General features: G+C 62.3%; 1 protein-coding gene across 1 annotated transcript; it reads left to right on the top strand.

Moving 5' to 3' along the window:
- The first annotated feature begins 422 nt into the window (after positions 1-422).
- HOOK2 (hook microtubule tethering protein 2) lies at positions 423-24140 on the top strand. Its single transcript, XM_084610090.1, has 22 exons — positions 423-553; positions 5911-5996; positions 6420-6492; positions 7005-7055; positions 7607-7739; positions 8443-8510; positions 8767-8829; positions 9016-9096; positions 11799-11947; positions 12318-12458; positions 13510-13711; positions 13829-13939; positions 14172-14259; positions 16279-16348; positions 17109-17246; positions 17453-17540; positions 19833-19867; positions 20125-20207; positions 20494-20597; positions 21041-21148; positions 22138-22209; positions 22429-24140. Exons 1-22 carry the CDS (start codon positions 509-511, stop codon positions 22594-22596), a joined length of 2157 nt encoding a protein of 718 aa, XP_084466216.1. The 5' UTR covers positions 423-508; the 3' UTR covers positions 22597-24140.
- The last annotated feature ends 533 nt before the right edge of the window (positions 24141-24673 follow it).

Consider the following 24673-nt stretch of genomic DNA (forward strand, 5'->3'; position numbering starts at 1 on the left):
GATGGTCTCAAGGTGCAGGGGGGGGTCTGGGTTGGATATTAGAAACACTGTTTCACGAGGAGGGTGGGGAAGCCCTGGGACGGGTTCCCTTGAGAGGTGGTGGAGTCTCCATCCTTAGAGGTTTTTAAGGCCCGGCGTGACAAAGCCCTGGCTGGGATGATGTCGTTGGGGTTGGGCCTGCTTGGAGCAGGGGGTTGGACTGGACCCTCCCGAGGTCCCTTCCGACCCTGAGCTTCTATGATAAATAGTCCCCTCTAATTTCCAGCAAAGAGACCACAGAGAACAACCCTCCACGTGCCTAGAACGTCCTTTCGCCATAGAGACTCGCAGCCCAGAGCTACGCTAGAGCGCCGCCTGCCCGGGCTAAAGATGTCGGCAGTGGGCGGAGCGGACGACGTGCGCCAGGCGGGGTCGCTCTAGGCGGGGAGCGGGGCCCGGTGTCTATGGTCCTGGCGGACCGAGGCGCTCGGCGGCCGGATCGTGCCTGGCCCCGGGGGCGGCCGGAGCCATGAGCGTGGACAAGGCCGAGCTCTGCGGGTCCCTGCTCACCTGGGTGAGGGCTGGTGCCCTGGGCGTGGCCCCCTTGCTGGGAGGGTCGCCCCCCGGGCTGTGGGGGGGAGGGCGTGGCCCCAGGGCTGTGGGGGTCGCCCCCCGGGCTGTGGGGGGGAGGGCGTGGCCCCCGGGCTGTGGGGGGAGGGGACTAGGCTATGGGGGTCGCCCCCCGGGCTATGGGGGGAGGGCGTGGCCCCCGGGCTGTGGGGGGAGGGGACTAGGCTATGGGGGTCGCCCCCCGGGCTGTGGGGGGGAGGGCGTGGCCCCCGGGCTGTGGGGGGAGGGGACTAGGCTATGGGGGTCGCCCCCCGGGCTATGGGGGGAGGGCGTGGCCCCCGGGCTGTGGGGGGAGGGGACTAGGCTATGGGGGTCGCCCCCCGGGCTATGGGGGGGAGGGCGTGGCCCCTGGGCTGTGGAGGGAGGGGACTAGGCTATGGGGGTCGCCCCCCGGGCTATGGGGGGAGGGCGTGGCCCCCAGGCTGTGGGGGGAGGGGACTAGGCTATGGGGGTCGCCCCCCGGGCTATGGGGGGGAGGGCGTGGCCCCCGGGCTGTGGGGGGAGGGGACTAGGCTATGGGGGGAGGGCGTGGCCCCCGGGCTGTGGGGGGAGGGGACTAGGCTATGGGGGTTGCCCCCCGGGCTATGGGGGGGAGGGCGTGGCCCCCGGGCTGTGGGGGGAGGGGACTAGGCTATGGGGGTCGCCCCCCGGGCTATGGGGGGAGGGCGTGGCCCCCGGGCTGTGGGGGGAGGGGACTAGGCTATGGGGGTCGCCCCCCGGGCTATGGGGGGGAGGGCGTGGCCCCCGGGCTGTGGGGGGAGGGGACTAGGCTATGGGGGTCGCCCCCCGGGCTATGGGGGGAAGGCGTGGCCCTCGAGCTGTGGGGGGAGGGGACTAGGCTATGGCGGTCGCCCCCCGGGCTGTGGGGGGGAGGGCGTGGCCCCCGGGCTGTGGGGGGAGGGGACTAGGCTATGGGGGTCGCCCCCCGGGCTGTGGGGGGGAGGGCGTGGCCCCCAGGCTGTGGGGGGAGGGGACTAGGCTATGGGGGTCGCCCCCTGGGCTATGGGGGGAGGGCGTGGCCCCCGGGCTGTGGGGGGAGGGGACTAGGCTATGGGGGTCGCCCCCCGGGCTATGGGGGGAGGGCGTGGCCCCCGGGCTGTGGGGGGAGGGGACTAGGCTATGGGGGTCGCCCCCTGGGCTATGGGGGGAGGGCGTGGCCCCCAGGCTGTGGGGGGAGGGGACTAGGCTATGGGGGTCGCTCCCCGGGCTATGGGGGGGAGGGCGTGGCCCCCGGGCTGTGGGGGGAGGGGACTAGGCTATGGGGGTCGCCCCCCGGGCTATGGGGGGGAAGGCGTGGCCCCCGGGCTGTGGGGGGAGGGGACTAGGCTATGGGGGTCGCCCCCCGGGCTATGGGGGGAGGGCGTGGCCCCCGGGCTGTGGGGGGAGGGGACTAGGCTATGGGGGTCGCCCCCTGGGCTATGGGGGGAGGGCGTGGCCCCCGGGCTGTGGGGGGAGGGGACTAGGCTATGGGGGTCGCCCCCCGGGCTATGGGGGGAGGGCGTGGCCCCCGGGCTGTGGGGGGAGGGGACTAGGCTATGGGGGTCGCCCCCCGGGCTATGGGGGGAGGGCGTGGCCCCCGGGCTGTGGGGGGAGGGGACTAGGCTATGGGGGTCGCCCCCTGGGCTATGGGGGGGAGGGTGTGGCCCCCGGGCTGTGGGGGGAGGGGACTAGGCTATGGGGGTTGCCCCCTGGGCTATGGGGGGGGGACTAGGCTATGGGGTGGCCCCCTGGGCTATGGGGGGAGGACTGGGCTGGGGGGGGGACTGGGAATGGGGGGGAGGGCGTGGACCCCAGGCTGGGGTGGGAGGACTAGGCTGGGGGGGTAGCTGGGAATGCGGGGCTGCCTCTGGTTTATGGCTGTGCTCTCTCTATCAGTGGGGGGGGGCGCTAATCCTGGGCTGTTCCCCTCCCCCGTCCCCCCTTTTCGCCTGCCCTGGGTATTATGGGTCTGTACTGGCTGCCTCCATGAGCTGAGTCTCCTCCAGCCCCCTGGTCTCTGCCATGGGCAATGCCCCCCCTACGCAGTCCCCCTCTTGTACACATGTTATACCCCAGTTTCCCCTCCCCCATCCACCCTGCCCCTCTGAGCATCACAGCCAAGTTCCAGTCCTGTGCGCCCCCCCCCCCCCGTGTAGGGTGAGGGGGTCTGTACGCTCAACCCTTCCCCAATCCCTCCAGACCCCCACATCTCCATTCCTGCCTTAGAGCCCTACCGTACCGCGCCCAGTTACAGTGCTCCAGACCCGTCGGTTTTCCCCAATGCGCCCTGCACCCCTCTCCCCCCAGCACCCTGGGGCACTGCCTGCTGATGTTCACAGCCTCGGGTGCACCTCGCTGGAGCAGGAGCTGCAAAGGGAGAGTTGACCCAAGCAGGGACCCCTGGCCACAGGCTGGCCCCCAGGGTGCTGGGGCGTTTTCTGGAGCGCAGGGCAGCGACTGGCTCACCCGGGGACTGCTATCCGGGAAGCGCGGTGGGTTAGGACGCTGCTGTTGGGGGGGATCCGGGGCGGGAGGTGTCTGAGAGGGGTATGGGATGGGATGGGGTGAATAGGCCGAGAGGTCTGGCTGAAACCGGCCCAGGTCACTGGAGGTTCTGGCCAGACAGTGGGAGCTCCAACGGCTGAACACCTGATACCTCCTGTCCCAACCCCCAGCGGGCAGGACAGGTAAGCTCGGCACAGGTCTGCAGGAAGAAGACAATGGCTCTAACCGCAGACTTTGGTGCTGCAAGCTCCCCTGCAGCAGTGCCCTGGCTAATACTTCTGGTGGCAAGACAAGCAGGGGTGACTTGTACCAGGACAGAGGAGAGAAGACTGGGGACGAGGCGGCCCACCCTGACCATGTTTAAGGCCCACATGGCTGAACCTGAGCTGAAGGCCCTTCCTGTGTCTGTGCCCAGCCCTGCCAGGGAGGATTATGGAACTGGGAGATCAGGCCAGGAGATCAAAGCTGCCCTGCTCAAGTACTATGTTTTAGGAAAACCTGGCCAGACCTGCTCAGGCTTCTGGGGCGCTGGGAGGTCACAGCTGAGCCGCTCTTGCTCAGGGGAGATCTGGCCACGGGGACTCTGCCACCCGGGGCTTGTGTGTTCTGCGCTTCTCCCCCACCTTGGAGTCACGGATCCATGGGGTCGGTGCATTACTCTTAAACAGTCCCTTGGGGCACCCCTGTCAGTGGGTCAGGTACCGGATCCTCCCCTGAGCTGGGGCGGCTCCAGCCAGACCTTTCCCAACCCATTGGTACCATCCCGGGGCAGTTACACAACACCAATGGCTCGGGCTCTGCCCTGACAGCAGCCTTTTAACCCCCAAGCCCCCGCCCCGGCAATCCCCAGGCGAGCCAGTCACTGCCTTGCACCTCGGTCATAAAACCATGGCAGCAACATCCCGTAGCTGATTAGCTCCTCGATGTGTGGGGGGGTCTGCTACTGGGGGTGCGCTAGGAGCTGTACACGTGATCTCGGCCGGCCCTTAGGCACTGCTGTAATAACCCCATTAACTAATGACCGTACTGCAGTAGCAGGGCAGTTAATTTGCCTGGGGCTGCGGGAAGTCTCGCTGTAGTGGTGGGTTGGGGAATGGGGTATGTGTGCCCTCTAGAGGGCGGGGGACTGGTTGGCTCGGGGCGGGGGTGGAGAATGGGGTATGGGGCCTCTGCCCTCCAGGGAATGCTGGCTCTGATCTGGCCCCAGGACAAGGGAGCTGGCTGGCTCAAGGAATGGGGTACTGGGCCTTTCCCTCTGTGGCATTGATTCTGAGTTGTTGGGGCACACGGGGGGAACACGACAGACAATCACTCCGGCTGATGACCGCTCAGTGGCCCATCTATGAAACAAATTTCTGGGTCTCAGCAGGAACCCATGGTGCTAACCCCCCAGCATGGCTGGAGTTCATGGGGATGGGAGCTGCATAGGTCACCTTTGTGAGGCTGTGGGGGCACCAGAGACTGATAACTGCCCCTAGCTAGAGGAGTGGGAGTGGGGGGGCCCTCTGGGGATGGGCCAAGGTGTGGGGGCTGGGGCCAGGGGGAGCAATTCGTAGTTCTCCAGCCTGCAGGGGACTGTTTGATTATCTAGTCTGACCTGGAGATCACAGGAGTGCTGATGCTGCCTGGTTAAGTCTGTAGCCAGCCAGCCGGGGAGGGGCTGTTGTTGCTGGGCGTGTGTGTGTCTTTTCTACCCCTTTCCGAAGTGGGGGGGGGAATGAAGGGGCCCTGCCCCCATTTGCCCTGTGGCTTTGTAGCCCGGTCTGCCCTCCGGGCCCCTGCTTGGCAGCTGAGTGCAGTGACTCAGCCAGCGGGCTCGGTGGGGGGAGCTCCTGCCCGGTGATGGGGGGGTGCTGGCAGTTCGCTCCCTCCAGCACCACCCCAAAGTGGGAGGGAGCTTTAGGAAGCCTCTGCAACAGGTGGCTAGAAACTGAAGCCGGGTCCCAGGCCAGAGTGGGGGGTCTCTCTAGGAGGCGGGGGGTAGGTTTAAGGGGGAACTTGCCGCATGCAGAGGGAGTCACAGCATGGGGGGATGGGTGGGAGGACACTAGCTTGATCGAGCGTCCTGTCGCTGCCCTGAATGTGAAATCCTACTCGGCTGCTGGGCTAGCGGCTGGTTCCTTCTTGGTTTGGGGTGCCGGTTTTATGTGGGGCAGGGGGGTGGATGGAGGGGGGGGATTTCAGCACCTGGGTTAGTCAGGGGTGGCTGGTCCCATCCCTTGGCCCAGCGTGATCCAGGGGAGGCTGTAACACTGGGCTAGCACCTGTCTTGTGTGGCGTGCCGGAGAGGGTGGGTCTGTGCCTCGATGGCCGGGAAGGCCGGGTGGGGGGTAAGATGTGGGCACGACTGGCCCGCAGGGAGGGTGAGCAACTAGGATCTGGATTCGTCCCTGGGCGACACCTGAACCGGGCTATGGGGCCTTTCCCCTTTAGGGGGCACTGGCTCCAAACCTGCCCAAGGGCGGGGGTGCTGGCTGGCTGCCCTGGGGGTGGGGGAGTTCCTTGTGTCTCCCTCCAGCTTCTGCTGGGGTTGGATGTCCCGAACCATCAGCCCCATAGACTGTGCCTGCTCTGGAGTGTTCCCTGGTGGGTGGGGCTGTGTTGGGTGCGAGGGAGGGATGATGCCGCCCTCCTGCCTTGGCTAACAGCTAGCTCCGGCATTAAGAATCCAGAGGTCCCAGGTTCAATCCTCAGCCCTGGCCAATTGCCCAGGGTGCAGGGGTTACCCCTGCTGGGTCTCTGGGTGGCTTTTCCTGTCCCCTGCAAATCTCGTTCACTCTTTGCCTTGCTGAGCCACCTCTGTGTCCTCCTTCCCAGCTGCAGACCTTCCACGTCCCATCTCCGTGCCATACCTACCAGGATCTGACTAGCGGGGTCCCCATTGCCCAGGTCCTGCACAGGATGTAAGTACTGGCCTGCAGCCCCCAGAGGCGGGAGCCGTTTAAAGCTAGAGTGGGTGGCAGGGCTGATGTGGGGGCGGGGTGCTAGACTGGGGCTCATCCCTCTCTGTCCAGACCCGGGGCAACTGGGCTTGGATCTCTGGTGCTTTGGGCTCCTGGGGCGGGGGGGAGGATTTTGGAGCAAGGGGCCTGTAGGGAGGGCAGAGTGGAGCTGACAGGAAGCCTGTGCCCACGTCTGCCCCCCCCCCCTGACCCTTGTCCCAGCAAGATTCCAGATCCCTGCCTACGGCCCACCCTGGGCGTGGGCAGCCAGCAGGGAAACCGGATCCTGCCCCAAGGTGGCAGCTGCTCCAGTCAGGCCAGGAATTCCCCTCCCATTCCGCATCCCCCCCATTCCACCCTGCCCTGTCCCTTCCTCCCTTTCAGAGACTCCTCTTGGTTCAATGAGACCTGGCTGCTGCGGATCAAAGATGACACCAGTGACAACTGGAGGCTCAAGGTAACTGGCTTGAATGGGGATGGGGGGAGAGTTTTAAACCATCTCTTCACACCACCACCACCACCCCCCGCCGCCCCAATTGTGAAGGTCCTGGTATCCTCTCAAGCAGGGCTAGGTGTGGACAGTCTCAATCTGTTCCCATTCCCCTGGGACTGTAGGATGTGTGAGGCAGGAGGTTGCCATGGGGTCTGGTGAGCACGAAGTGACTGAATCCCCTCCCCACTCTGCAACTTTCCAGCTGGCTGTTCCCATCCTCTTTGGGGGCTTGGCTGCCCCCCACCCTGCTTACGAGCCAGCCGTGGCACTGCCTTGTGTGCCCTTCCCAGGCCAAGTGCCCACCCTGCAGCTCCCCTACTGAGCGCCGGTCTGGTCTGGCAGCTGCCTGAGCCGAGTTGTGGGTTCTCAGCCCTGCCCCCAGTGAGATCAGCGTCAGCCCAGTTGGAGGGGGCGGGGGAGTTCTCCCTGGATCTGGTGTGTGCGGCAATAGAATCCTGCAACACTCTCTCTTCCAGGTGAGCAACCTGAAAAAGATCCTGCAGAGCGTGCTGGAGTACTCCCAAGATGTGAGTGTCCTCGAGGGAAGGGGGCGGGTGGCTATTAGGTGCCCTACAGTAGCACCTAGAGGGCCCTGGCTGAGATCAGCCCCCTGCCTTGCGGAGCTCATGGTCTGGAGTCCTACAGGATGGGAGGGGAAACTGAGGCACACAGGGAAAGCAACTTGCCCAAGGTCCATGGCAGAGCTGGGACTAGAACCCAGATGTCCTGATTCCTAGCCCATGTCCTGTGCACTAGACCACGCTGCCCTTTCTGATGGGGGGGGGGGGTATTCTAACAGCCCCTGGATGGTACCCTCACTCACCCTGTATGTCTTGAGGTAGGTTTAAAGTGTCTGTTTTCCTCTGGGTGCCTCCTTGCCCCAATAGGCCTGGTCCCGGGGGGCTCTGCAGCTGGCTCTGGTAGGTCAGCCTGGAAGCCCCAGTCTGGTGGGTCTATGCACCGACCCCCTTGGGCACCGGCTTGAGCACATAGGGAGGAGGGGCAGGTGTCTGTGGGGGGCAGGGGGTGTCTCTGGGCCCCCTCGCTGCCTCCCCAGAACCCTCCATCTCTCCCCCAGGTCTTGGGTCACCAGATCTCAGAGCGCCACCTGCCAGACGTCAACCTGATCGGGGAGTTCTCGGACACCTCAGAGCTGGGCAAGCTGCTGCAGCTGGTGCTGGGGTGTGCCATCAGCTGTGAGAAGAAGCAAGGTGTGAGACTACAGGGGCTTGGCTCAGTGTGGGGGAGAGGCAGGTGGTTACTCCCTGCCCGGGGTGCGGTGTCTTTGCATGTGATTTTTGGAAGGTGCCATTCTGGGGTCCCCAAAAAGCAGCATCATCCTCCCCCCACCTAAGGGCTCCATGGTCTCCATGTGCAGAGTCCCCTCCCACAAACTAGCTCAGATCTCCCCCACCTCCTTCCCCCCACCCCCCCAGGACAGACCCAGCTCCCTGTCTGTTTCCCAATGGCATGGCTAGTGCAGGGGAGGGGATTGAATCCCAGCTCCCCTCTGCCCCCCCCCCCACCCCCAGGGGAGGTGGCTGGCAAAGGAGCCTTCTCCTCGCTGAGCCTGAGCATGTGGCCTCCCCGCTTTCCCCTCCCCCAATCCTTCTTCCCCCTCCCCGCAGCACAGGGATCCCCCTGTGGAATTATCCTGGGGGCTGCTGCTCTGTGCCTCCGGCCTCAGCCCCATGGCACCTGGCACAGAGGCCTCTGATGTTGGCATCTGTGCCATGTGGGTTGGGAGCCTATGCGGCATGGGGTTGGGGGGCTGGCCTCCATACCCCTGGGATGGGGGTTGGCCCCCACGCTGTGCAGGGGGAAAGAGGCTCATGCTGGAGGGAGAGGCTGGCGTGGTTGGGGGGCGGGTGGAAGAGGGGCAGGGACTCAGCCGCTACCCTTCCTCCATCCCAGAGCACATCCAGCAGATCATGACCTTGGAGGAGTCCGTCCAGCACGTGGTTATGGCTGCCATTCAGGAGGTGAGCTGGGGCCGGCCAGCTGGGTTGGGAGGGTGGGGTGGGGGGGCTTGCTGGGGGATGGGGGGCTCGTTGGGGCTGGCACTCATGGGTATGAGACTGATGCCAATGGTGCTCCTCCCTCCTGACCCGCAGCCCCTTGCTCTCTCACCCCCCCCCCCCCATGCAACCACTGCGGAGCCACTGCCTGGCTTTGTGCTGGCCCATCTGCTTCCTGCCAGCTGCCTCCTGAACATCTGTAACCTTTTCTCTCCTGCAGCTGATGACCAAGGACCCGCTGGACACGCTGGCCTCCGAGACGTACGGCAACTTCGATAGCCAGGTACCGTGCCTCAGTTTCCCCACCTGTAAAAGAGGGGAGAATTCGGGGGCCATGGCTGTGACTTGTCAGGAGGGGGTGGAGCGTCTCTGGCTCCAGGTCTCCTGATCCCTGCCCCCGGTGGGAAAGGTGCTGTGCTGAGATCTGTCTGTGATCCCCTTCTCTAACGTCACCCCCTCTGTCCTGCAGTCCCGGAAGTACTATTTCCTCAGCGAGGACCTGGAGGAGCCGGATGACATGCAGCAGCGCTGCCAGGAACTGGAGCAACAGGTGGGCTCCTCACTGGCTTGGCTCTGGGCTGGGGGCAGCCAGAATTAATCTCACCCAACTCTGGCCTGGGGGGTTGGCTAGCTGGCTTCGAAAGGACCCCAGGCAACGCAGCTGTGTCTCAGCCCAGCCCCCAGAGGGTCAGCTGCTCTCTTGGCTCCAGACCCTTTAGTCTCCAGCTGAAGTTGTAGGGGCTCCGGGCGTCCCCGGTTTGATCCCTGCTGCAGCAGCTGTCAGGCGGGCCCAAGGAACCCGCCCACCCACCAATGGTCCCGTCTGCACTCTCTGGGTGTCTCCTCTCCGGCTGGCTTGTGGTTGCAGTGTGTCCGCTCCGGGGCTGCGTGGCGTGTGGGCCTCTGCATCTCTCCCCACCCAGTGGTGTAGCTCTCCAGCTTTTGGAGCTGGGTATGTTTTGGGAGGGGTGGGCGGGTTATCCGACGGGGGCTAGATCAGGTCTGGCGTGATGTAAATGAGATTCAGTCAGGACCCCTGAGTTCTCTGTACGGCTGGGGCCCTGTTGTGCTTGGTTCTGTACGTACATTGAGCAGGGACAGCTGCTCAATCTACATAGCCGAGCAAAGGGTGGGGTGAATGGATGGACTGTTCTCCCTGCTTCAGAGGAGGGAAACTGAGACAGAGATGAAGTGACTCCAATAGGGAGGCGGTAGCAGAGCCAGGAATCGAACCCAGGTCTTCTGGTGGGGGTGCCCTCAGCACAGATTGCATGGCTGGGTTCTGTTGTTTGGCTCTGCCGCTGAGTGGCCGGGCAACCCTGGCCATCTCCCTGCCCCTCGGGGGTCCAATATGGCTACCGCAGAGCCAGGCGTGGGGTAGCAAGTGGCTGGAGAGACCCAGTGTTAGCAGCAGTATGCCAGTCGGGCTCTTGTTTACCTTCATCCCCTAATATGAGAACAGATCCACAACGATGTGAAGGCAGCAAATTGAACTGTGGGGAAGGAAACCCAGCTCTGTTCTGGGTACACCTCCTGCAGCAAGGAGTTCCCCAGGTAGCTGAGCCTCTGTAGCCATCCTAGCGATTCGTCAGCTTTGGGGCACAAGATCCCAGCTGGGTGCGCGCGGGAAGGTGTCTGACTCCAGAATGAAGAGGGCTCCTGGCTGGCGCTAAAGCCCCGCCACTGACCAGGATAGATGGGAAATCCTCGCTCCCCGGTTACAGAGGATCAGGGTGGGTTTCCGCTTCGGATGCCCATATAGCAAGAGCCTTCCCCATTGCGGTGCAAAGTGCAATGGTCTCCCAGCCACCCGCTCTCCATAAACCCCCCCCTTTGCTCCCGTAAGGTGCTAACGTATCCCTGGAGACGCAGTTCCCCAGCGGGAAGGTGAGTTCGCCGTTCGCCCCCACCCCCTCTCTCCCCTGCAGTAACAGAGCTACTGACAAAGCTGCGCACGCCGTCGTGTTCGTTTCCTCTGCATGAGCATGTGTGTCATGGACCTGCTTGAAACGGCCCTGGCGCGGCTCACTTACCTACTCACATCCTTCCAGAACTCTGTGCTCCAAACTGTCTTCCCCTCTCTGCAAAGTCGGGGGGGTCGACGTCTCTAAAAGCATACTGCTGAATTATTGGGGTTCCAAGGAAGGGGACTAGAATTATCTGAGGCCCTGGGAAAACTCTGTGGAAAGAGCGGGATGCTCCTCAGTGATGAGATGCAGTGAGAGTGGGGCTGTGATAAATCGAACCTAAAATGACTGGGGTAGAGAAGGAAGTGTCTGTTCTCCCTTCTCCAGAAGCACCAGAGTGACGGGGCGCTCGGATTTGAATTTATGGCCTTCCAGTTTCGCAGATCAACAGAAAGATGCTCTTTCCCAGTCGTTGGCCTGTGGAACTCGCTGCCACATGATGGCGTTGAGGCCAAGAGCTGGGCAGGAATCAGAAGAGGGGACTGGATGCTTGTGTGTCTAACAAGGGTAGCCAGAGTTAGAGCAGCTAGGGCCGCCCACACTGAGGGCATCCAGTACCTGGGGTTCACCTACTCAAGGCATGTGCCAGGCAGCCTGCCGTGTCCTCTGCCCTGGGCGTGACCCCCTGGAGAGCTGTGACCCTGCCCTGAAAGGGTGGGAGTTCCTTGATTTTTGTATCCCCATCTGTTGTTTTCATAAAGGGGTGCAGCCCACCCCGCCACCTCTGCTTAGACGCCTTGAGTCAAGGACCTAACTCGGATGCCAGGCTTAGGGGAGCTCTGACCCCCTTGGGAGAGCTGGTATCCTTCCCCCCCACCCACCCCCCAGCCTGGAATCTACTCCTGTGGGTGGGGGGGCTCCGGCATAAGTGTGGCCATAGACAGCCTGAATCCAGGATACCAGGAAGCCCGGGACCATGCAGCCGAGTCCCGAGCCATCCCCCCGCGCTGCTGGTACGAGACTCCTGGGTCCATCGGAGTGGGTCCGAGGGCCCCACTGTAGCGTGGAAGCTTCACAAATTCTGCATTGCAAAGGCCCAGTCTGAGCACAGGGCTGGGAGCCAGGACTCCTGGGTTCCCTCCCCAGCTCTGACTGGTCTCGGGTGCGCCCTTTCAGGATCCCCGTTTACACTAGTGCACAGAGCATGGGGTGGGCGGAAGCCGCTGGCTCTGGGACAGCACCGAGTCCAAAGGCTCATGTCCTGAGGGAGGGCCAAGGGGTATCTCCTGGCTGTCTGCCTGTCCCCATCGGCTGGGGGGGTCTGACTCCCTCTCCTGGCCCGCAGATCTCCCTCCTGGTGGAAGAGAAGAACACCCTGATCCTGGAGAACAAGACCCTGAAGGAGCAGAAGAACCGGCTGGAGTCAGATACAGGTGGCAAGAAACTGCTCTTGCTGCAGGCTCAGATCACGCAGCTGCAGGAGGAAACTTTCAGGTGGGTGGGCTGGCAGGGGGAGTGGGGCCTAGGGGTTAGAGCTGGGAGCCAAGGCTCCTGGGTTCGGTTCCCGGCTCTGGCAGGGAGAGTGCTGTCGAGGGGTTAGAGCTGGGAGCCAGGAGCCAGGGCTCCTGGGTTCGGTTCCCGGCTCTGGCAGGGGAGTGCTGTCGAGGGGTTAGAGCTGGGAGCCAGGAGCCAGGGCTCCTGGGTTCGGTTCCCGGCTCTGGCAGGGGAGTGCTGTCGAGGGGTTAGAGCTGGGGAGCTAGGGCTCCTGGGTTCGGTTCCCGGCTCTGGGAGGGGAGTGGGGCCTAGGGGTTAGAGCTGGGGAGCTAGGTTCAGTGTCTTGTCTGGGGCTGCCCACCCCCCGCAGGCTGGAGAGCGGGAAGGAGGACTTCCGCACACGCTGTGAGGAGCTGGAGAGGGAGGTGCACGAGCTGCAGCATCGGAACGAGGCACTGAGCAGCCTGGCCGAGGAAGCCCAGGCCCTGAAGGACGAGATGGATGTGCTGAGGTGAGAGCCCTGGGTCTGATGGGATTCCCCCCTCACCTGCCCAGCAGGTGAGTAACCACAGCACCCTAAAACTCTAAGGGTGGGGGGAGGTAACCCTCATGCCCCAGGGCAAGGATCAGGCAGGAAGTCTCCCCCTGCGGGATTCTGATGCAATCTCACTGGTTAAGGGCATGTTGTTCTCTCCTCTTTTCCTACCCCCGGTGTGTGCACAGGAGCACGCCACATTGAAGATAAGAGTCTACTACTGCTAGCTAACAGAGGAGGCCCTCCAGCTCCAGAGGGAGCGGCTGAGTTTCTGGTGCCAGGGATTCTTGGTTGGATTCCCCACTTGCCAGATGGGGCTAGAGGTGCGGCTGGCTCACTGAGCAAAGCAGGGCTCCGTGCTCTCGAATTGGGTTTGCTGGCCTTGGACCCAGCAGCTGTTCAAACCACCCCACGCTCTGGGTGTCCCTAAATCTCTGGGACAGGGGACAGAGCACCTGAGAATGGCTCTGCTCTCTTTGTTCCCTCTAAAGCAGCGGTCCCCAGCCTTTCTGTGGGAATAGCATATTGCTATTCCCAGAAGACTGGCAGGCGCCGGCCACCCCACCGTCGAAATGCCGCCGAGAAACAGCAGTGCTTCTCGGCGGCGTTTTGGCGGGCGGTATTTCGGCAGCGCGGTGTCCTGTGGGCGCACAAAAATGCCCTGGCGGGCAGGGTAGCAGGGACCGCTGCTCTAAAGCGTCTGGCACCGGCCGTTGTCGGGAGACAGGCTACCAGGCTAGATGGGCCGTTGGTCTGACCCAGTGTGGCCGTTCTCCCTGGAATGGAGAGCATGCCGCGGTCCTCCCAGGGACTCCTGGGTTCTGATCCTGGCTCTGGGGGGCGCTGGGGTCCAGTGGGTTAGAGCCAGGGGGTGAGCTGGGAGCCAGGGCTCAGAGTATTCTTCCCCCGGCCCACTCCCAATGACCCGGTGATCTGCTGCAGCCACAGAGGAGGGGCTATAGAACTTGCACTGGGTGCCACTAGCCGGGCCCCTGGCTGACGGCCGAGCTCCTCCCGCCCCCGGCAGGCACTCGTCGGACAAGGTGGGCAAGCTGGAGGCCGCGGTGGACACGTACAAGAAGAAGCTGGAGGACTTGGGCGACCTGCGGCGGCAGGTGCGGCTGCTGGAGGAGCGGAACACGGTCTACATGCAGCGCACCTGCAAGCTGGAGGAGGAGCTGCACAAGGCCAATGCCGTCCGCTCCCAGCTGGAGACCCACAGGAGACAGGTGGGGCTGGGGCTCCCCGGGCAGAGGGGGGGGGGGGGGCTGGCGTCCCAGCTGGGGGGTCGAGGTCTGCACCCGGAAGCAGTGGCTGTGTCGGACCCCGTCCCTGTCACCCCACAGGTGCACGAGCTGCACAGCAAACACTCGGAGGAGGCCTTGAAGGCCGAGAAGTGGCAGTTTGAGTTCAGGAACCTCAAGGAGAAGTTCGAGGCGCTGGTGAAGGAGAAGGAGGTGAGGCCGGGAGCGGGGTCGGGGGGGGGGTCTAGTGGTTAAAGGGGGGGGCGGGGGCTGGGAGTTGGAATTGCCCGGTATCCCCAGCTCCGGGAGGGGAGTGGCACCTAGCAGTTAGAGCCGACCGCCTGGGCGTGGGGAGTCCCAGGTTTGGGAGTGAGGCGATCCTGCTCTCCGCCTGGGTGAAGGGTTCTGCTGACCCCCCGCTGCTCCCTCACCCTCTTCCCCGCAGCGCCTGATTGAGGAGCGGCACTCCCTCCGCGAGGCCAACGAGGAGCTCAGATGCATCCAAGTGCAGCAGACGTACCTGAGCCAAGCAGGTGGGTGCAGCTGTGCTGGAATAGGAACGGTCTGGAGCTGTGCGGGCGGGCTGGGGGCGGGAGCAGCAGCTGCCTCTCCTGCTGCAATTGCCCCTCTCCTGTCTGGCCTGGAGCAGGGAGAGGACAGACGTAACGAGATGTCTGTTCGCGCCTCTGAGCTGGTTCACGCTCTCTGCAGACTCGGGCAGCCATCCCTGCACTGGGGCTTCTTCAGGCTTCCCTTGAAGCCATAAGTGCTGGGAAACTCTCAGAAGTTGCCTCTGTTTGGAGGCTTGGGGGAGGCCCCTCACACTTTTGGGGATCTGACTCACAACACCCAGGGTCTGACTTTTCCAAGGTGCTGAGCGCCCACAAACGCGTGATGCTTAAAAAGCTGTCAAACCTCTTGCTCTAACTGCAGCTCAAACCAAACCCGCCGTCACAGGGCCTCGCTGTAATTCAGACCCCCCCTTACAAACAGCAGCAGGCCCAGAGCTGGAGACACAGCTACCAACACCCCCTGATCTAGCCTCAGACAATTAGCTGAGATCAGGAATAAAGCCAAGTACAAAGCCAAGGCCTTGGTCAGAGGCTGCGTTTCCACATGACTCGGCTCCGCTCCCTAGGCCAGGAATCTGCACAGCCAAGAACGTGATGTTTGGGTTTTTTCTCCTTCCAAGCTGCATTGTCGTCCACAAACTCGTGGCAACCTTGTGTCTGAACTTTACACTCGGCAGCTTATCAGCTGATGGAAGGCGAGTAGTAACAAGCAGGGCACATCCACCTCAATTCGTTCCTGAGCACGGCGTGTTCCCACTGGGAACGTTCCAGCTCCCATTTCGTCGGCTGGGTGCGAGGGACTGGAGAATGGAATTCGAGCCGGCTCCTTGTTGGAAGCGTCTGTTATGGGGCTGGTCAAAAATTTTTGGTCAACTTTTTTTTTGGTGGAGAAGGGGAGTTTGGGCGAAGGGGAGTTTGGGCAAGACAAACTTGTTTTGGGACATGCACCTGCTTTCCGTGGAAAAATTGTGTATTGCCGTCAAACTAGGCAGATTGGCTGTGCCGCCATGGTGCCTTGTGGGAGCTGAAGTTTGGTTTCCTCATGTCCTTGTTCTCCTCTATGGGCTGAGCTCCTTGGACTTCATCTCCCATGATGCACCCACCCGCCCTCTCCATGAGGCGAGATCAAGGTGCATCATAGGAATGTGGGCCAGCTGCAGAACCTGGCCAAGAGAGAAGAATGAGGACGTGTAGGTATAGTTCTGTTTCCTTATTTTCCTCCATGGGCTGGGCTCTCCAGCCAGCCTACTTCTCTGATGATGCACCCCTATCTCACCTCATGGGGGCAGGTGGGTGATATACAGTCCCATCAGGGAGCGTGGCCCGAATTGTAGAACAAGGCACCAGAACTACAACTCCCATGGGGCACTGCAGTGGCACTTCTAAATCTGAAATATTTTGGCCAAACCCCCTGAAATTGTTAATCTATTTTAGTTCAAACTCCTCCCTGCCCCGACCCTGGGGTGGGGAGCCCATTTTCTGACCAACTCTAATTCATTGGGTTGTTTTTTCAACTGTGATACAGAATCTGTGGAACTCATTGCCACAAGATATTGAATTCAAGAACTGTATCCCATTTCTAAGCGAGCCCCCCATGCTACCGCACATAAACTAACTTGGGGGAGGGGGGACACTAGGAAAGAGACCCTGCCCCACATAAGCAAGATTTTCATAACTCTCTGCTGGGGGCGGACATTCTTACTCTTTCCTCCCTGGCCCCTGCCAGCCGTGTCCTGGGCTCAACTTTCTCCCACTGAACGGGGGGCGTTGTTCCAGCTTCATGAATGGCCTATGCTACTAGCCCAGAGCAGGAGGCTGCTGGTTGTGACCCTAGCCTGGGATCTCTGCGTCCCTAGTCCCGGCCAGGGGCAGAGAAGAATCCCACCCCCCCATGCTCAGGGCTAGTAGAGAGCTGCCAAGTCAGGGCTGATCCCTGCTCCTCCACACACAACCAACCCACCCACCCCCTTCCTCTTGCAGATGCCTTGCTGGACGGAGTCTCTTCTCCCATGGACAACCTGGCCGCTGAAATCTTGCCGACTGAACTCAAGTAGGCTCCCGCCCTGGAGCCCTCGGGCTAGAGGGGTGTGGTGTCTGTTGGCACCTTTAGGCCACCGTACCTGGGGGGGGTGGGGGGGCTGTTCCTGTCAAGCCCTCAGTGTGTTGCGTTTGCAGAATCTTGCTAGTCCCCTTTGCGGGGAGGGTCTCTGCTGCCGACCTTCAGGCTCATGAGCTGTTCCCAGCTGTCTGTGCAGCCAGGAGTAAAAGGGTTAAATTCTTCGGGGTGATGACTCTTTGGGCTGGGGGGGGGGGGCAAATGGACTGGAGCAGGCCAACGCCCACCTGGCCCAGGGGCACGATGCCTGCCATGTCACTGCACAGCCAGACTGCCTGGTGCCCGCAGCAGGGGGGCGAGGGGCAGCTCTTAGCACTGCTGCACCTCCCACCTTAGGGAGGGGTCTCCCAGCCTGCCCCCACCCACCCTCCCCCGGGGTTGCTGGGGCTTCCCCAAACCTCTGCCTGGGCTGGCTGAATTAGCTCCTGCAGCCTCCCTGTCTGGTGCTGCAGAGGCCTGTGAGTAGCCAAAGGGCGGCTTGGAGATGCCCCAATGAGGAGCTGCAGCCCCTGGGGGACTACAGGTCCCAGCATGCAATGCCGCCTCTCAGTCCAAGCTGGTGATTGGCTCTTGGGTTGAGATGCAGCGTTGCATGCTGGGACTTGTGGTCCCCCAGGAGCTGCACCTGGGCCAGCAGGCTGGGGGGCCCCTGGGCCATCTGCCCTCCTGACCTCACCCCTCTCCCCGACCCCAGGGAGACCATCGTGCGCCTGCAGCACGAGAACAAGATGCTGTGCGTGCAGGAGGCGACGTACCGGCAGCAGCTGGCCGAGCTGCAGGGGCAGCTGGAGGAGTCCAACCGCACCAAGAACCGGCTGGAGACCCAGCAGAGGTAACGGGGGCGGGGAGACCAGGCTGGGAGGGGCTGCTGATCTAAGTAACCTGAGACCTCCCCCAAACCTATCTCACCTGAGAGGCCCCTGGCTCCCTGTAGCCAGCTGATGGGGGGGTGGGAGCCTCAGCCCAGGGAGGGTCCAGGTCGTGCCATCCACTGCCTCCACTCAGCTGGCCTCCTCTCCCTTCTTCCTCCCTCTCCAGGTTGCACCAGCAGCAGATCTCGGAGCTGAAGGCCCAGGTGGAGGAGCTCCAGAAGGCCCTGCAGGAGCAGGGCACCAAGGCAGAGGATGTGAGTCTGGCCGAGGACGGGCTGTACATGGCTTTCCCTGACCTCTGCCCCATCGCCCTGCGGCTCTGACCTGCCTCCTGGAAGCAGATTCTGGACTGTCAGTGCCGGGCCATGCACCCTCAGGCCCTGCTGCATTGGGGAAAGATTCCCTCTCCCGTGACTGATCGGTTTTGTCCCCCTTGATCCATCCCTTTCCCATGCCGAAGCCACTGGAGCAGCTAACGGCTTGTTCTGCTCAGCCTGGGGTATGCGGGCATGGCACGGGCACCATGGTAGGGCCCCTGGGGCTACGCCCCTCCCCATGTGGGCGCCCAACCAAATGTGAGAACTTGGAATAAGGTCTCCTGCGTTTCTTCCGCCCTGGCTAAAGGCTGCTGGGTGGCTGAGTGCACCTGCAGTAGCTTGCCACTCAATGCACTGGGTTTGGGGGGTGGGGGAAGGGGTGCCCTTGGGTTTGAGCAGCTGGGCGTGGTCTGCCCCACAGCTCTGTTGGGGGGGGGAGCTGGAGATCTGTGCATGACGGGGAGGAGGCGGCTGGAAAGGGGTTCAGCCTCCCCTGATTTCTCCTTCTTGGGAAGGGGAGCCCACTGTTCTCTTGGGGTCCCCTGTGGGGGGGGATGGGAGCCCACTCGCTGCTATCCTCCAGCCGCATCCTCCCCAGGTGCTGCTGCCTCTGTGTGTGAAATCGTCACAGCGATCTCGTGTGCCCCCCGCACTCCAACTCTGTGCTGTGATCACGCTAACACCTCTCTCTCTCCCGCACCCCCTCTGTCTCGCTGGCTGATTGTCCCCCTACCCCTACAGGCCATTGTAAGTACCAACCAGCCCCTCGTTTAAATCCACCTTGCTTCTCTGTGCTCCTTTCCTATTGCGTGGGCGAGGGGATGGCAAGTTTTGGGCCCAGCCCATGACACCTGATCTCCGGGGTGGATGCCCAGCCCTTCCTGAGAGTGGGGGACTGGGCGGCTTATAAGAGGTCTTGAGTTGGGGGACCTCCCCCCAAAATACTGCTAGTTGCTGTCGGAAATCTTGACTGTTATTTGTAGCCTGTTAATGCTGCTTAATTCGCTTCCTGGCTTATTAACCTCCCTTGGGAGATATGAGTATATTGCACCAAGCTGTATATAGAAAGAGAAACTGCGGAATATTCTGTGCCTCCAGCCCGTTTGGCTACCCATCGGCCTCTGCAGGGAACCGAGCCCTATTACAAGCCCTAGGTTTATACATAGACTGGGCAGAACACTCTCCCCCTTTGTTTATAATTTACATTTTTTTTTTTATCCATTTAAGTTTTCCCAGTTGCGGGAAACGAGGCGAGGGGTCGGACAAATGGCAGACGTTGTGATTCAGAAAGCTAAAGCTCGAGAACACAACTTGTCCGCAGATCCCCAGTAAATCTCCTCCAATCCCAGACTGACAAGTTCTCAACCCACGTTTATCGTACTTGGCCTGTCTGCACGTTGGTGATTATCTCTGTCAAGATTTCCTCATGGGGGGGGGGGTGAATTGGATTTTTTCCGACACACAATCAACTCCTTCCAGGCCTAGCTATAAACGGAGACACTCGCTCTAAAGAGCAGCCCAGAAAATCGTGGCGTGTGTCCTTTCTAGATGTAGCTAAGCCCATGATTTGAACGGACGGGTCCTAGCTCCGTCATAGCCGCCCCCTGGTTACATGTGTCTCCCGGCTGTTGCAAACCGCCTTTAAGATGCACTTTCGATGGTTACCATCTAAACCCCTGGGGTTTTGGGGGGTTTTCAGTTTTGTTTTGTGTGTGTCGTCCCCCCCCCCCACTGTCTCAATCAATGTAAAATCGCTTCTGCTCTGTCAGGCCTGGGGTGGGGACGGGGTCGCGGGACTAGCTAGAGGCTTGTGACAGTCGCTCTGCGTGGCCCTGGCTTCCCCTGCAGTGTGGAGCGCCAGAGGCTGAGCTCGGGCGTCTGCAGTGCCAGGACGCTGGGCTTCAGAGCAGGAAGGGCTGGATTCCCCCCCCCCCCCCCGCCCCCGGCTGGCGTAGGCTGGCCTGTGTCCACTCCTGCCAATGGTGCCACACCCGTCTCGGGCTGGGCCGGCTCCGGGAGAGCTGAGCAGGGGTGGGTGGGGGCCCAGCTGGTGACCCCAAGACGCTGGAGGCGCTGTCTCTCCGTCTCAGTCCCCCCCCCCCCCAAAGCTCTCCGGAGCGGGGAGGGGCCGTGAACGCTGGGGCCCAGCTGCCATGGCAGCTCCCAGCCCCTCAGAACCTGCATGGTCTGGGCTCTCGATCTTCACCCTCCCCTGTTCTTCCTCCCTAGTCCTGCCTGCTGAAGAGGAAGCTGGAAGAGCACCTGTAAGTTGTGGTGTTCTGTGAGTACCTGCGGGGCGGGATGGGGCGGGCATGGTACCTTCAGTGAGTCGGGATTGTGAGCTGGCCGCAGGGGTGGGTGTCCCCCAGCTAGCTCCAAGGAGAGTGGTGGGGCAGGGGCAGGAATCGAGCAGGGGGCCTGACCCTTCATTAGCTGGGGCAAGGTATCAAGGCTGAGAGGAGGATCTGGGCTGGAGGGGGGCACTGGGCATCTGACAGCCCTGGTCTCCTCCCCGCCCCAGGGAGAAGCTGCACCAGGCCCACTCGGAGCTGCAGAAGAAGCGGGAATACATTGAGGACTTGGAGCCCAAAGTGGACAGCACAAGTATGGGGGTTGGGGGGGAGGGGTGGACGCACAGGGAGGGGGAGGCTTCAGTTCCGACGGGGGGGGGGGGTGGAGAGGGGGCTCTGGTCGGGCTGGCCCCTCAGTCGCTCCCCCCATGACGCCGTGTCCACAGCATGTCCCTAGCGGGTGACTTGAAGCTCCTGGTAACAGCACGGGACTGGGGGAGCCAGGTGCTCCTGGGGTGGCTCTGTGCCTCTGTTTCCCCACATGGGCTGGGGGGAGGATGCTTCATGTGGCCCCCCTCCTGATGCTCCCCTCCCCCCAGACGCCAGGAAGATCAACGAGCTGCAGGAGTGTCTGAAGAAGAAGGACGAGGACATGAAGGCCATGGAGGAGCGGTACAAGCGCTATATGGACAAGGCCTGCACGGTGAGCCCGGGAGCCCCAGGCTGGGCCGGGGCCGGGAGCCCCAGGCTGGGCCGGGGCCGGGAGCCCCAGGCTGGGCCGGGGCCGGGAGCCCCAGGCTGGGCCGGGGCCGGGAGCCCCAGGCTGGGCCGGGGCCGGGAGCCCCAGGCTGGGCCGGGGCCGGGAGCCCCAGGCTGGGCCGGCTCCATCCCTTGGGACGCTCCCGAGTGGCCCAAGCCATGGCAGGGCTGCAGAGCCGGGCCCCGTCACCCCAGCGCCACTGGGGCCGTCCTCCCTGTACCTCCCCACAAGGGGCGCTGCTCTGGGAAGCTCTGCAACACGGACAGCCATGGCAGGAGTCCTGCCCCGGGCGGGGGAGGGTGGGGTCTCCCCTGGCCTGCCGGGCTTGGGATGGGGGCAGGGAGATGTCCCCGGTAACGCCTCTGACTGTATCCACTCCATTCCAGGTCATTAAGACGCTGCACCCCAAGCAGCAGCCATCCAAGCCCCCCCCCGAGATCCAGGCCTTAAAGAACCAGCTGCAGGAGAAGGAGGTGAAGATCCATCACCTGGAGGTGAGGGCACTGGGCTGTGGGGTTAGTCTCTTTCCTTCCTGGGCCCGGAGAGGACAGAACTGCCGCAGCTGCCCTCAGACGCTTGTATCGCGATGATGGCTGGAATCCAGCCTCCTGCTTCAGGGCTTCAGCGGTCATCTGCAGGGGTCAGGAAGGAAACCCCCTCCCCCCCACCAGGCACATCTGTGTTCTGGGAGGGTGGGTGGGTTGCCTTCCTCCAAAGCATCAGGGTTTGGTCTCCAGTCGGGAGGGGCCAGAAAATCCACTGCTTAGGTGCCTGGCTGGTGGGTCTGGCTCATCTGGGTCACCAGATCTTCCCCCTATGTCAGATCATCAGGGAGCTTGGTGGGGGGTCACGGGCACCTTCTCTGCAGCGCAGGGCACCGGGTGTGGTTATCTGGGTGCGTCTAATCCGTTCCCTGCCACTGCAGGGGCTTGGGCACTGGTGACACCCCCCAGTTCCAGCTGCTGGGCTCGCCGGGGGGGGTGGCCTGTGCTAGCCAAGAGGTCAGACTGGATGATCTGATCCCAGGTGCAGATGGTCTGGGTGGTGCCCTGGAAGGACCCTCTGGACGTGGGCAGTGCAGGGCTCCATTGGCGAGAGAGGCAGCCAGCAAATTGGGGGTTGGGGGTGCGGTTGCAAAGGAATGGGGGGTAGCTGGGCTGAGCCAGAGGGAGGGATCCAGTCCCAGGTGGGGGGATACCTGTGGCCACGGCCAAGCACCCTGAACCAGCTGCTGGATTATTCAGGCAGCCTGTGCTGTGGAATAGAAGGGGGAGCCAAGGTGCCCCCCCCCATCACCAGCTTCCTCCCCTCCCAAGGTCTCAGCTTCCTGAGCCAAAGGCTGCAGGAGGGCCCCCATGTGGCCTCTGGGACCCAAAGCTGGGGGTGGGGGGAGAGCACCCCATCTGCCCACCCTGAGCCCTAGGAGCCAGCCTGGCTCTGCCTCCCCCACTAACTCCCCCTCCCCATTTCTCCCCCCCATCAGACCAACTTGGAGAAAACGAGATCCCAGCGGGAGCAGGAAGAGAAGCTGATCATCAGCGCCTGGTACAACACGGTGAGCGCAGGGGGTGTGCCAGGCTGCCGGGCCTTCTGGGGGGCAAGGGGGGTGGTGCCAACTGAATCCCACAGCACCTTGGCTGGGCCAGACCCCCTGCCCCAGCAACCCATGACTCCTGCTGGTGGGGGCTGAGCTCCCAGCCAGGCCTCGGTGCCAGGCTGTGCCCAGGGGCTGTCCCTGTGCCCCCCCACGCTGACCTCCCCCCTCCCATTGCAGGGCATGGCGCTCCACCAGCAAGCCACGGAGGAGCGATCGGCCACCTCCAGCAGTGCCCAGTCCTTCCTGGCCCAGCAGCGCCAGGCCACCAACGCCCGCAGGGGGCATCTGGGGCGGACCCAGCCCCTGCTGGCCAAGTACGGAGACAAGCCCCCACAGCTGCACTGACTGGAGCCCCTCCCACTCCCACCCCCCTCCATGGCTGCGTGGGGTTGGGGGGGGGTCTTGGAACTGGAGCTCCTTGCCCATTGCTGCCCTGTGGCACCCACCCCCAGTGGTGCCATCTGTCACTTGCGGGGGGGGGGAATGGAGTCAGCAAGGGGCTAACTCTGCCTCTGCCCTCCCCCAGAGATGGGGTAGAACGACCTACGCTGCTGGGGGGAGTGGATCTGCCCGTGATCTTGCGGGGGGGAGACACCCTGCTGCAAGCCCCCATTCCTTTGCACTACTAGAATGCTGGGGGGGGAGCAAGCAGGGGGATCAGCCAGGACCCTCCCTGAGCCTCAGCCCCTAACCAGTGCCCCTGACCCCACACACACACTCCCCCATGCTCCCTGGGCTGGTCCCTTTGAGCACCAGCATGGAGCTGATCCCTTCCCTTCGCTCCCCCCTCTGAAAGAACCCCCCTGAATTTTAACCCCTTCTTGGCCACTCTCCTGAGCGCAGCGATACGAGCCCCTCTGCTGAGGCACCTGGCGGTCAACCTCTGTGGCCATGCCGGCTGGGGGGGCGCTGGCTCGCGTTCGGGGCATACGTGGCAACACAGCTGAACTCCTCTCCAGGGCTGAGCCACGGTGGGCGCCGGTGCGGCTGGGGGCATTGAACGCCAGGATGGTCTCTGCCAGCACCACAGCTCCTGCGCTCATGGCTGGTCCCATCAGTGTCAGGGGCTGGGCAGATTCTGCTGCTTCATGCCACCCAGCCAGTGCCCATGGGTGAGGGGAGATGGCTTGCAGCCTCTGGGCTGGGGTCTGCCCCCTTCATAATTCCCTGCTGGAGCCTCTGACTTGCTGTGCCAGCCACCCCCTTCCCGGCATCTTCACACACCATGACTCTTCCCCACTTCCTTGTCCGTTTCCTAGCTGCTGTGGCATCAGGTGTCACCTGTTCCCAGGCTTCACTTTGGGGATCTTGGATCCCTGTTGCCTGGGTTCTGCTCCGTTCCCTGCCCTCCAACAGAACTGGCCAGCTAGGGGCCTGGGCTGAGAGGCTAAAGCTACCGGCAAGGAGATGCTTCAAACCTCTCCTTCAACACTAAAGCAAGGCAGGTCCCAGAGTCGGTCACTACAGCCTGTTGCAACCCCCCCTGCCTCTTGTTCTCCGGCACTGGGGGTTTCTGTAGCCGTTCTCAGAGGCCGGGTCTAGCAGCATCTTTTGGTTTTAAAGTGATCTGCTGTATTTTTACCTCTGCTCTGTGTGGGTTGAAGTGGATTGAGTTTTATTTTTAAGTGGCGGGGGGTCCAGATTGCGCTGAGCCCCCCCTCTTTTTTTTCTTTTCATTTTAGAATATGATTTTAGGCAAACGCTGCTGGGGTTTTAAAGACGGAAACTGTATATTTTGTAAAACTGACGGGGGTAGCGATGAGGGGTTCTGTGGGTCTGGGCCCCGTGTCTTTTATTTTTCTACTCTAGGGCAGCCTGCAATGGCGCACGGGGGCATCTTGGCTCCTGTGCAGAATCTTTACACTACCAATAAAGATGCTAGAATCGTTCTTGCTCATCTGTCTCTTGAGACCCAGTAATCTGGCTGCTCTGTCCCCTAGTGTCTGGGAGCAGGTCTCTGTGGATTATTAGGTGAATTACGGTAGCCGCATGGATTTTTCTGGATGCTATAACTAGGTGTATTATGGTAGCACTTAAGGTCTGGGAGCCCACCTCCATGGATTATTTGGTGTATTATGGTAGTGGGGAGGCATCCTCCTCTTGGAAGAGGACCCCATTTTTCTGGGGGCTGTGCATTGGGTGTATTACAGTAGCACCTAGGGTCTGAGAGCAGGTGTCCACGGATTATTAGGTGTACTACGGTAGACCCCATAGTGCTAGGTGCTACCGTAATCTACCTAATAATAACTAGTGTCTGGCGCGTAGGAGCCCCAGTCACGGAGCAGGGCCCATGGTGGGTGGCACTGTGCAGGGGCAGCTGCAGCATGTTTCCCTGCCTGGTTGGGGCCTGTGCTGAGACCCCCCCCCCCTCCCAAAAAAAAACCACTCATCTCACATGGGCTCCTGCCCTAGCCAAGGCCTG

The sequence above is a fragment of the Lepidochelys olivacea genome, assembly GCF_965140295.1.
Source record: "Lepidochelys olivacea isolate rLepOli2 genome assembly, chromosome: 20".
NCBI classification, from domain to species: domain Eukaryota; kingdom Metazoa; phylum Chordata; order Testudines; family Cheloniidae; genus Lepidochelys; species Lepidochelys olivacea.